At 37.1% G+C, this 12,068-nt stretch overlaps 2 protein-coding genes across 3 annotated transcripts; both read left to right on the top strand.

Annotated features, from left to right (window-relative positions):
• The first annotated feature begins 54 nt into the window (after positions 1-54).
• LOC114522280 (synaptotagmin-14-like) lies at positions 55-3,020 on the top strand. The gene is made up of 4 exons (XM_028542933.1): positions 55-529; positions 1,029-1,753; positions 1,880-2,054; positions 2,253-3,020. Exons 1-4 carry the CDS (start codon positions 523-525, stop codon positions 2,561-2,563), a joined length of 1,218 nt encoding a protein of 405 aa, XP_028398734.1. The 5' UTR covers positions 55-522; the 3' UTR covers positions 2,564-3,020.
• Positions 3,021-5,768: 2,748 nt separating this feature from the next.
• On the top strand, positions 5,769-12,027 carry LOC114522282. Of its 2 annotated transcripts, none has more exons than XM_028542937.1 (6): positions 5,769-6,073; positions 6,435-6,667; positions 10,013-10,109; positions 10,796-10,932; positions 11,080-11,175; positions 11,332-12,027. In XM_028542937.1, exons 1-6 carry the CDS (start codon positions 6,059-6,061, stop codon positions 11,513-11,515), a joined length of 762 nt encoding a protein of 253 aa, XP_028398738.1. In that variant the 5' UTR covers positions 5,769-6,058; the 3' UTR covers positions 11,516-12,027. The 2 variants fall into 2 exon arrangements, with proteins under 2 accessions (XP_028398738.1, XP_028398737.1); XM_028542936.1 differs by lacking the exon at positions 5,769-6,073 and adding an exon at positions 6,096-6,316.
• The last annotated feature ends 41 nt before the right edge of the window (positions 12,028-12,068 follow it).

Below are 12,068 nucleotides of genomic sequence, written 5' to 3'. Positions count from 1 at the left end.
CGCGGTTTGATGAATGGTATATAATTTATTTGACAACACTCAACTTCGCTTTTCTTGCAAGAATGATTATAGCTCTGGTAAATACATTGCATTTAATTTGTGCATTATACTTTTTTTTATTTTTGCACCAGGCAACGTTTAGGTTGAAGTAGACTCCGTTTGGGATTTCTATGACAGTCGCATGAAAAAAAAAGCGTTTTAAATTATTTATTTCTTTGTTACTTTTCATTGACGTTGTATTTTCACTTGAAACCCACTTATGTCGCTGGCCTTTTAAGCACCGTTTATTGACTATATACATGTGTTTTGATCGCCAAGGAATCTGACTTCATGTTTATATTAACGGTTGATCTATCACCTGCAAAATTCCACGCTTGCAACCACTGGGATCCTGTGACGCAGTTGTACTTTTGAAATTTGGAGTTTATCAACCTGTCGAGCTGTATTCTCGGATGAAATACCTTCTTGTGATAACCTTTTGGAATGTCAAAGGATTATACGTATTGAAATTTTAGCAGAATTATGGCAGGTATTTATCACAATGTAAATTATCTTTTGTCATTCTACCGTACTTCTATAAAGCACCTGCTAAAATGTTGTTGAACTTTAGAGTTGATTATTTCATTTCAAACTAACATAGTTATTAAACTACATTAGAAGGAAACCTATAAAGGCTGTATTTGAATACCCTGATTGCATTGGTATACAATATACCACCCATATACAATATGTCTACTCTCTTTATATTTTATCAACAAGCACGATAAGTTAACGGTTGCTTCTATCAAATTCATAAATTAAAGTAATCTATTTGTTTCTACCCAATTTGCAACATAACTTATACAAAGTCTAAAGTCGGAGTGAGCCATTCTGTCATAATATACGAGGTAAATGATACTCAACGAGTTGTTTTTGTCAAAGACACTATGTTTAAATTAAATTAAGTCAGTACATTCAACTAATTGTAAATTTCATTTTCTCAGGTTGATTACACGAATATATATAAATAGCCTTTGTTTTTATTTCAGTTCCAATTGCAGTCGTTGGCGGTGCGGCTGTGGTTGTGTTGATAATAATACTCATAATAGTCTTCATAATATTACGTAAGAGGAAGAAAGCTGCATTGGACGCGGGCGAGAGACCTGCGAAGGGAAATTATCAAAAGCTTGAAAGTGGGGAGCTCGAAAGCGAGGCTGTCCCAGAGGGTGAAAATGTCGATGAAAGTGGCGGGAAAATCAAGAAGAAAAAGCGAAAAAAAGGCGCTGGAAAGAAAGGAAAAAGTAAACGAAAACAGAGCCAGGATTCGGTAGCAAGTCTTGAAGATGAAGCTGGACTTGGTGATTCCAGTGTTTTTACCGATGATTTAGCAGTTCCTCTGATAAGTAAACTTCAGTTTTCCGTTTCATATCATTCTGGAAATAGACAGCTTCTGTTGTACGTTCATCGCGGTGAAAATTTCGGCGTTAGCTCGACAACGAAATTCGAACTGCGAGTAACTTTGTTGCCCGCCAAGCGACAAAGACGTAAAACAAGATCTCAACCGTCCGGGAATCCAGTCTTTAACGAACTGCTCGAGTTTGCTGAAGTGGACATAGATGCGGACACTTTGCGGGTAAGAGTTTATAAACTGAATGAAAGACAAAGGAAGTTGATTGGAGAATTACGAGCCAACCTCAAGGCTGATTTAAGCCTGGATACCGTTCCCAAAGTCGAGCAAATTTGGAGAGAATTAACACCTGTTTCGGATATTCCGGTAAGATTATGTGTTATAGAAATCACCGCTGGCAAAATGGCGACAGCAATGTTTTGCATGCTTGTTTTCTGTTCAGTTGTTTTCCTCGTAATTTGAACTGATTTGTTTGCTGTCTTTACTTATAAGGACGATATCTCCGACACGATGTTCGTGGTAGATCCTGAAAGTATTCTCGCTGCACCAAAAGAAACGGTACCTATGCTGCAAATATCTCTTCAATACAGAACTATTACTGGCAAACTCACTGTGGAAATAATCAAAGCAAGACATATGAAGATACCGAATTTACAGAAAGCTCCAGGTATATAAAAGTCTGAATACTGGCCCTTGTAGTTGCATGAACAACGATGAGTTTCTTCGACGAGTCTCTTGAGAAAATTGAGAAAAGACACCTCAGTGCCTTGTTTAAAGTTATAGCTGAAAGTTTTCCTTCAACTACAACTTCTGTTTTGCCTACGCCGAAATATGAATTTCTGAAGTGTTGTTCTTTTATTCACAGAGGCCTTTGTTGAAGTGTCGCTGCTCAATTCTAACGGAGGTGAAATTTCTTGCGCAAGAACAGGGGCTTGCAAAGGATCGTTTCATCCCACATTTGAGGAGACATTTTACTTTCCTGCGATTGAGTTTGAACTGTCCGGATTGACCTTAGTCGTTTCTGTATATTATAAGAAATTTCGTAAAAAAGAACTGATTGGTTGGTTTGGCATCGGCCGTCAGAGTACTGGAGAGAGAGAACAATTACATTGGGATGAGATGATTGATTCTCGCGGGGAGCCAATCAAAGGCTGGTATGTATTAGGTCAAGTTTAGCTTTAAAACTGGATTAAAATTATCATTGATATATCCTGTATTAGAAACGAATATAATGAATAATTCAAATCCACGTATTAATAGGATATTTAACAGTTAAAAATAAATTTGTCAATGATCTGGTTTGACAATGACTTTGAAAGTCGAAATATCACCTTCAAATTCTTATCTTGTTAGGTATAGCTCATATCGTTAGTTTACAATATGTCATTTTTCGGAATATGTTTTTTTCTGGTTTTGTAAACTAAACGGGTTTTCTTCGCTCAACTTGATGTTTATTTCATTTAAAATTTACGCAAATCACGGCAGAAGTTGGCTGAGTTTCTTCATTATCAAGAGTAAACTGACAAAGAATTTCGTCTGCAGTGTAAATTGACCTTCCTGACATCACAAATAGGGAAGCCAAGTTTCTCAATTAACTGAAAACATCTGGCTAAAAAAAATTGCCATTCTCGAAATTGAGCCGGTATTGAGTTGCGTGGTATATGATGACATATAGATCTTTCCTGATATTGTTTTCATCGTAAGTTTTGAAAATGAAAACGAAAAGTGTTATTCCCCTTGTGTTTGTCTCGTGAAAGTTGTTCTTGTCATCGAATTTCATTTCTAAAAATATTGACCGATCCCTTTCGTAATAATTGACGTCTACGATAGCAAGATATTTTTATATCAGCTTCGTATATTCCGGAGTCATCTCGAACCACTTCCGAACTATTGTTCTTGACCGTACGAGAATATTCCGAAGATTATATTACGGACATTGTATCGTCTGAGGCGAAGTCTCACGATGTCGTTTTCCGATTAAGCCGATTCTTGCCCGAGCCTGTCCTATTTTGCAGATGTTGGTCGACATATGTGGTCTATGGTGGGGTATTATTTATCGTCTAAAAATAGTGTCGGGATTATGATCGTAAAAAACTCAGTTGAAATGAAAATTTAAAGCAGGTAAATTTAATGGAAAATGAAAAGAAAAATAGGATATATAAAACGAAGTTACGGCAAAATATGAATCTTCATTAAAAAAATAATTTCAATTTTATCCATGCAAGCCCAGTAATTCAAAACAACATACTGTCACTGCCGCACTCAATTCCACTGAATTCGTTTTTATTTTCAAAACTCAATATATATGCAGCGATATCTTCCTGTCTCTAAAGAACACTCCAGACACATGCGAAGTTCAGCTCTAAATTATTTCACCAACACTCATATATCATGACCATCCAAAAGACACATTATCACGATCATTGTGTATCAACTTCAAATATTTTTTTTACTTTGTGTCCCCGTAGGAATGGGTTTGTCGGTTAAACTATATTTATATATGTACGGATCTAAATTGTGAATTATTTGTATCTCTATATTCTATAAAAAACAAATTACGAAAAGACAAGACATATTGAGACTTGAGAATGAATATTTGAATCAAACAAGACACAGGTTGAAACTGAAAATTTTCGACTTTATTTCAAAGATGGCTTTGAATTTAAATTGTCGGCTTGAATTTAAATGGTGGTTTTTGGTCTATATTTTATGATCACGTTATCGCTTCGCCAAATATCATTTCTGACGTATTCTGTGTGAGATTGTGGTTGTAAACTTTGTCTCCTGACTAAAAATACACAGTAAAGTCATTCCAGTGAAACTGTGCAACACAGTTCAGGTTCTTTCTTTGAGTACATTTCACATGCAACATGCAGTTGAACTAGTATGATCAAGAAGTCAGCGGTGGGAAAATACTTTCTTAACCCACCTCCGTCGCTACACCTCCGTCATATTTGCGGTTAATAATATAAAACAGAGGAACTGGTTTATTTATGTCTGACCGCATCTTCGACACAAGCGTCTCCGTGCTTATCTTTTAGACTTGTATGAATTTCCCGCATTCGTTGTGAGAGATATCAGAATTTAATATCTCGAGAAAAGTGACATACGCACGCAAGCGATGTTAATATTTGCTGGCTCAATAACAGCCTATAAACAGATAAGTGAGATCACCGAAACAAGCAGGACATGCAAACAAAGCTCTTTGTACGAAAGCCTTTTTTGTTGTAGGGCGCTTTAAGTTTTGAAAGCTGAGGCGGATTCACGCTCATGTTCACATCTGTCCTTGCATTCACACGAGAAAAATCTGCGATCCCATGCCAAAAATGGGTGCGCGAGCCAAAAATTCAAGCGTGCCATGCGAAAACTATATTGTTCGAATACTAGGTATTGCACCAGCTGTACAAAAAAGGCTCTGAACATAATTGCTACCTTGTCTCTTCCGTGTTTGGAAGACATTAAAAAAAACCATCAATGTGGAATATCACTCCAGGACTGTCATCGGTCATCGCCGTTATTATAGTCACGAGTTTCAGGCGAGTTCAAATGTGAACTCTAGAAACATCGAAGGGCGTAGTCTCTTCAAGTCAGCGTTGAGACTCCAGTACGAAAGCATAGATTGCTAAAATATTGAACAGAAAGGTAGAATATATATCGAATGTTTAATTTACGTATAGCTATAGCGTGACAGAGTGTGGAATTAGCGTGGCCGTACTTGTTTTCCTGTAAATAAAGTGATTTCCCATGTCGACGGAAATGACTTCAACGATCATGGCGCGATACTGGCCCGACTCTTGTAACCATCACATCGTGCAGCCCAGCAACAATGCATTTGGAATTTGTTAAATATTGATACAGATCAAATAGGAAGAATAATTTTAGCAGCGATTGTCGAGGATTAGGCGTGTATCTATTTCTGATCAAAGCACGGATTAAGATTTTTTTCGCTTGTGGCTTGTTAGCATTTTTTTTCTCGTTGAATGATACCTGCGGGTGTGTCATCGCTGATCATATATAGTCAAATTTCATACATAATCGTTGACAATTTGCCATACTAATTAATTAACACCCCTATCCAAATTATCGATTAACGCTATGTCAGCCTACATGTATGTAAGGAAGGCTGTATATTCACTTTTTCAAGTTCATTACTTGAAGTTTTTAATGTTCTGAATGACTTTGCAAAGTATGTGGTTGGTTTGTTTCAAATCAGATTGTCTCTCGTGACTCGATTGGGGCGCAGAACGTGTAACTGAGTGACTTCAAACGACGTTTTTGGTATAACTTTCTACCGTATGGTCCGTGTTTCATTATGATCTCAACAGGCTCTCGCAATTACTGCATAAAACAAGTTATTTTCAGTGACACGAAGAGTAAATAAGATTTAGAGAATATTCTAAATACATATTTATCTGATCCATGACTTTCGTAACTGTTGTTCGACTGAGCGAAGGGGTGGTTCGATGTGAGTATGACGCAAATAAGCGCGCCAGGAATTTCACGCTTTTCCCAAACACATCCGTGGATAGATCAGCAGCGTGCAATATTACATGAAGGGTGATCAAATTACTGCCGATATAAGACGAATTCTCGGTTGGCCCTTGAAGTACAGTTCATGCATCATTACGCGCGCACACTTGGGCTAATACGAAACGGAATGAATATATTATAATGGCCGCTGATAAGGTAAGCGTGTTCCTACTCGTATATTCAATCGTTGTTAAGTCGTGAATGCACGTAGACGTGTTCAGTACAATATATAATATAATGCCAGCGAGTCGTTGCATTCCAAACGAATCTAAGCAATTATGTCCAACAAAGACGCCAAGAGAAAAATCAAAGCTTCAACGAACCTCTTCAAGTTGCTGTTGCATTTTCTCGATGGCAAACACCTACATTCGTTCGGTATTTCACAAGGAAACGCTAATGGTACTATATACTAGAGATACTACATCCTAATATAGTCAGTTGTTGACGTTTGTCGCGAGAGTGTTGTTGACCCTCGGGTTTTTTAACGTGAATATTTTGCTACTTTGTGTATATATAGCTAAAGAAACTCGAGGCGAGGGGACGGGCTGCGTTTCTTCATGGTGATGTCGGCGCTGCGACAAGATACTTCTTGCAGGCGTTGGAGAAACAGAACAGTCCTGAGAACAAGAAAACGAAGCCATCGACGCCAAAAGTTAAACGCGATAAACTGCGGAGTAAGTCACTAAATGTCCTGAACAATAACGATGAAGATCAAGTGTGGATAATGCAAGCCAACACACAGGAAAGACGGTAAGAAACGTTTTAAGCCATTTCACCAGAAGATGGTATATAAACACCATCATCATCATCATCACCATTTAATATACCAACAGCACACTGGGTTATAATTGATGGAAAGGTGCCATTGTGTCTGGAAAGTTCTTATCAAATTCTTTCCAATATTTCTATTCAAAATTAAAGGAATGATTTCTGTTGCTATTTTTGCATGTAAGCTGATACCATTGTAATGCAAGCTAGTTAAAATAGCAATATATGCAAGGTGAAGGTATTACCTCGCGGTGCTTGGCAGGTGATTTTAATCTGACCAGCAGGAAATCAGGAGATTTGCAAAGTTCATTCTGTTTTTAGGAAACTTTGTGTCATTGAGTATCATAATCTACTAAAAAGATTTGTCTGACTATTGCACGAGCCGCTCTAAGATCGCGAATTTTTTTTATGAGATATGGCTGTTACATCACAGCCGGCATAGGCTTGTTTTTTTTCGTTTTCTGTTTAGATTTTTCTCGAAAATTTGAAGCGGCATTTTCATCCTAAAATGATACATAGACGCAATATACCAATTCACAATTAAGTGTGTTATGTCTTGAAGATATATTTGATCCCACATGCCTGAAATATATGTCATATGGTGTAAAGGCTATAAAAATATATCACACGTTGAACTTTCACCCTCCAAAATAAACAGCGCATACTGTTTTAATTCTCTTAAAATATTTCAGCCATAGGCATAATTTTTACTACACTAAAAATACACTATAATACGACGTGGTTGGTGCGCGACAAATACAGTGGTTCTTTGAAGTTCTTTCACTTTATTCTATATTTAAAAGCCGCTAATGTGGTTTATTTGCGAAATATCCGTAAAATTTCAAGCCTTTTTTATTTCATACCAGTCTTTTGCTGATACTGGATTAGTTCACATAATGCCACAAAGCTTTCCTAATTCTGACATGATATAGCTCGATTACATTCTCATTGGTCTGAGTTTTAAAGCCGTGATTTCCTTTTTTCTTAAGTTAATCTCGACATGAAAAATAATTTGTTTATCCTGACCGGACATTCGCATATCGCTGCTCGCATTAAATTGTCGCTCAGCAACTTTATGCTTTCATTTGGTAAGAGGCAATTCAGATCAAAATTTATTAATTTATTATATTGTTAGTTCACAATAAGTAATAAGGCAGGAGAATGTTGACGTTCAGTCAATGTTGATTGTAAATTTCTTTCAGCACACATAATCGTTAAATTTCATTTCCGAATCCTATTATTTGTTTGACAAAGCAAGACGAGTTCTTGCCCGAAGCAAGACCTTTTCAAATCCATAATCTTTTCAATAATCCGGCTAAGCCCGGCGGCAAGAAAGTTTGTGAAGTATATTGCCAAAAAGGTTTTATTGTGTATCTAAATCAAGCGAAATTATATATGGTTGCCCTCCTCGTGAAAAATAGTCACGCGGCGGTGATATTTTATGTTCATTTTTTTCATCAATTATCCTTCCGTGCCGAACGATACAAAGATGCCTATAGCTGTGGTGTTTTCAACTGAACATGTCCTGTTTTCACAAAGATAATTTGTCATCAGATATTTTTTCACCCATCCTAATGAATCTAGAAGGGTCTGTAAAATATAACGCGAAGTTTATTCGCCATGAATGATGCATGCTTAACTTGAGATTCCTTACTTAGGAAGTCCGGTAAGAAATACTGCTTAACCATCGTAAATTATCATCAATTATTCGTTTCATTGTGTGTGAACTTGTTAATCTGCCGAAGTATGGTCCTCTATTAATCAGCAATTTCCTTGCAATTGCCGAAATTGATATTGAACGTGAATTAATTAATGACCAATTAAGCTAATGAGCCGTGTCTCGTTAAAGCGCAATTTGACCTTTGTTTATAGGCACGATATAAGTTAGAACGATTTCCTTAAATGCACGACTCTGCGACTTGATTGTATCTCAAAGTTAAAACTGTCATATCGGAATTCCGAAGGTTTGAGACATCTTTGATGTCCAAAAGCTTCAGTATTCTCCAATTTCAGGCGTGCAAAAACCTACGCTCGATCAAAAGTGATCCTCTTTTATGTCGCGCTTCCAACCCACGCTTTTTATCATCGAAGACAACATGTTTTTGTTCCTTTGCTTGTAAGAGGCTATGAATGCCAACAACACGAATCACAAAACAGTTGCTAAAAGAGCGAGCAATTTTTACACATAAAATACATAAAATTTCGATTTTATCTCCGTAAAATTGTTAATAGAAAACCAAATGTTCAGCCTTTGTTAAGGTTTGAAAGTCAGTTCTATATTTTCCAACGTCTATTCGAGTCAACGAGATAAGTTGGCCTCACCTCATTGAAAATTTTTCGAGTGTTATGTTTTGCGCCGTAGAAATGCTGCAAAATCCGGACGAGAGCGCAAAAAAACACTGTAAATTAGCACAAGGAATGCCAATAAATATAAAATATCAGTAATTATAATAGTTATTTTGTCTCACCCCTTCCTTTATCACGGCAGGAGGTTGCGACCTTTGTGCATAGTGAAAATTACCAGAAATCGTGCGTGTGTTATTGTTTGTTAAGATTTGATGCGATTTATCAGTTTAAGGCCATTGACCTTTCGTCGACGACATTCTATAAGGCGATTTGGAGGAAAATGAAAAAACAACAATAAAACTTCATTCAAAAGATAAAAGATTCGGTTTGGAATAAATGTCAGAGTTACGATTTTCTAAAAGTGACTCTCTTTCCTTTTTCTGACTTCTTTACTTGTAAAAGTGTAGTGCAAGCGGAAAGAAGGGTCGTTTCTTCGCTTTTACGCAGTCGAATTTCAGTCGAAACTTTAATTAAGATAAGAGTGTCGTTCCTAGGGTGAGCACAACGTTTGAAACGAGCTCATATTGTGTAAAATGCCTGGTTACGAAAACGATAGAAAAATAAATGGCATATTACCTCCGCAATTCTCTTTCCATTTGACAGAGTTGAAAGGGCCTTAATTACATCACGTCCGCCTGATACAATGCACGACCCCAAAAAGATATTTTATTTCCATCACGTGTATTGATCATTTTTGCGGTAATCAATCAATTCGAGATCTTAATAATGAACGAAGGCGGTTGGAATTCTCTTCCTGTTGTCCTTCTGTTTGTAAACACATTTTTTGGCAAGGATCTGGAATTTGGTCTCGAAAGCATTGCCAACTAGACAAATAAATAAAGGCTTCCACAGATATATAAATTGATTTCCTAAAGGGATTTTACACATCAAGATGTTTTCACCAAGTTTTGGTTTTAGATTGCAGAGTTCCTTCCGTGTTTTGAAAACCTGTGACCTCATGTAACATTCTTCTTTTTTCAGGAACAAGAAAAATGAAAAAGAGCATGGAAAGAAAAAGAAGGAAGATAAAGAAACCAGCGTTGAAATGCTGGATGGAATCGTCGCTGATGCAAATAAGGTAATTTATACATTCGATAAAACACGATAAACAAGAACGCAGGATGGCGTATGCATGCAAGATTTAGTTATACGTTACGTCATAAGTTTCAATGGTATAAAATGCCAAGGGCTTGATAAAGACATTCTTAATAATGTTAAAAGACATTCCCGGTCAAGTACATACTTGTAGGCGTTATAAAAATCGTCATTTCATATTTTACAGTTTTGAACTGTCTTTGTACGCATCAATGTTATTTCATACATGAGGAAGACTGTTTTTAAACAGTATTTCGTCATCGTATAACTGGAGAACGTTCGGAAGTCTTACGCTGTTTTTAAAAGAGACATTAAACGAAGTCTTTCAGATAGGATTTAAGTTCATGCCAGCTTTCAATGATAAGTTTTGCTCAGCAACAGTCGCACGGAAATATATTTATGTGGATTATGTCATAAAAGATTTTCAATGTTCAATCATGTTGCATCATTAATAAAAAGACAAAGAGCACAAGTATTTGAAATTTCCAAATTCAAGTTTATAGTGGGCTTTCAGTATGAGCGCGTCGAAACCCATCATGGAAAAATGTCCGAACTAAAAGAGCTTGATTGCAAGTTCAATTCAACTATCTCCTTCCTGCCTGTTCAGTTCAACTATCTTCTTCCTGCCCTGCTAACGTTGACTAATTTCGTAAACGTTTTTCCCTGTAGGCGATCCAATCATTTCCAAGCTACCCAATGGGATATCTGAGAAAAGCGTCGGCATTAATTCTGTTGAACCACTGGGAGGAAGCGAGACAAACGTACACAACTGGGCTGGAAAATTGCTCAGAGTGTGGTCTTCTAAAGTAAGTCGTGTTTTAGCCTTCGGGCAATCCCGTGACACGTTAAACAAACGTGGGTGATTTTTTTAACGTCCCACATTAAAAAAAAATTAACATCCCAATCCCACATTAAAAAAAAAATTAACATCCCAATCCCACCTAATCTTATAGATCAGCGTTGTACAACCTGAACAAGACTCATAAGATCACGTCATGTGCTGCTAATCTAGATACGAAGCAATTATCAGATCTTTTGAACGATAATAGGTGAGGTTTTATTCATGTTTCATCGTGTCAAAAGACCCCCACCTTTCATCATTCGCGCCGGATGATGACAGGAATGGACCTGTACTGCTTAATTTGTTGTTTCTGTAACTAGCAACGTCTATTCGAGGCTGACCATTCCATATGTTTATTTTCCAGTCCTTCACAAACACTCACACCGCCAAACCCAGCAGCAATGAGAAGACACAAGTTTCGGTTGCAAGGTCAAAGACGACTCACGAAGAAGATTTTTCCCCGAGAATCAGAGGCCCTTTCAATCCCTCAGATTCAGGCGACCTCTTTTCGTAGAAGAAATTCTTCATCAACAGACACTCATCTGTGATGAGGTTTGAAAGAAGGCGACAGACTAAATGAAGATGGCCTTCCGTTGGCAGATGTAAAGAGCAACGCGCTCTAACATCCTTCATCTTGGAAGCTTGTCGGGCACATCGTGTCAAGCTGATGTCTTTCGGGAATTTCCTACGAAGCTCTCGCTTCCATGATTTCTCAGCGAATGAAGTAAAGTTGAGTCTCAGAAGAAAAGTTAATCTCGAATCGTTCAAAGGAAGGAATGTTGTGGTGTGATGCAAAAGCGCAGTTACAGCTTGGACCTGCTTGTCAATCTTGCGATAAATGCTGACCACTGCAAGCAAGAAACAGGACATATATACGAACACAGTCTGGCGACAGCTTCTTCCTCTTGTGGCAAAAGAGCATTGTGACGTTCACCTGGATTACAAAGAACTTTTGTATTGATTTTGTTGTCATCTATTTAAATCTTAAATAAACCTGTTTTAGATTTGTTATATATCTGTAAATAGTTTGTATAATAACGAAATTATTTATTCTAAGAGAAATAAAAGCTTTTATATTTATATGTGATTATCGTAATTATT

Source organism: Dendronephthya gigantea, unplaced genomic scaffold (genome assembly GCF_004324835.1).
Source record: "Dendronephthya gigantea isolate DGI-Jeju-01 unplaced genomic scaffold, DenGig_1.0 000022F, whole genome shotgun sequence".
Taxonomy (NCBI): domain Eukaryota; kingdom Metazoa; phylum Cnidaria; class Anthozoa; order Malacalcyonacea; family Nephtheidae; genus Dendronephthya; species Dendronephthya gigantea.
This window is presented reverse-complemented; position numbering and strand designations above follow the sequence as displayed.

What these genes read in the sequence shown, in the direction of transcription:
- LOC114522280 (XM_028542933.1), top strand. An exon ending in CACCTGTTTCGGATATTCCG is followed by an intron (nt 1,754 to 1,879) that starts GTAAGATTATGT and finishes TTTACTTATAAG; the next exon opens with GACGATATCTCCGACACGAT. An exon ending in GAATTTACAGAAAGCTCCAG is followed by an intron (nt 2,055 to 2,252) that starts GTATATAAAAGT and finishes TTTTATTCACAG; the next exon opens with AGGCCTTTGTTGAAGTGTCG.
- LOC114522282 (XM_028542936.1), top strand. Translation starts at nt 6,119, where the DNA reads ATGCACGTAGACGTGTTCAGTACAATATATAATATAATGCCAGCGAGT. An exon ending in GCCAACACACAGGAAAGACG is followed by an intron (nt 6,668 to 10,012) that starts GTAAGAAACGTT and finishes TTCTTTTTTCAG; the next exon opens with GAACAAGAAAAATGAAAAAG. An exon ending in TCGTCGCTGATGCAAATAAG is followed by an intron (nt 10,110 to 10,795) that starts GTAATTTATACA and finishes TTTTCCCTGTAG; the next exon opens with GCGATCCAATCATTTCCAAG.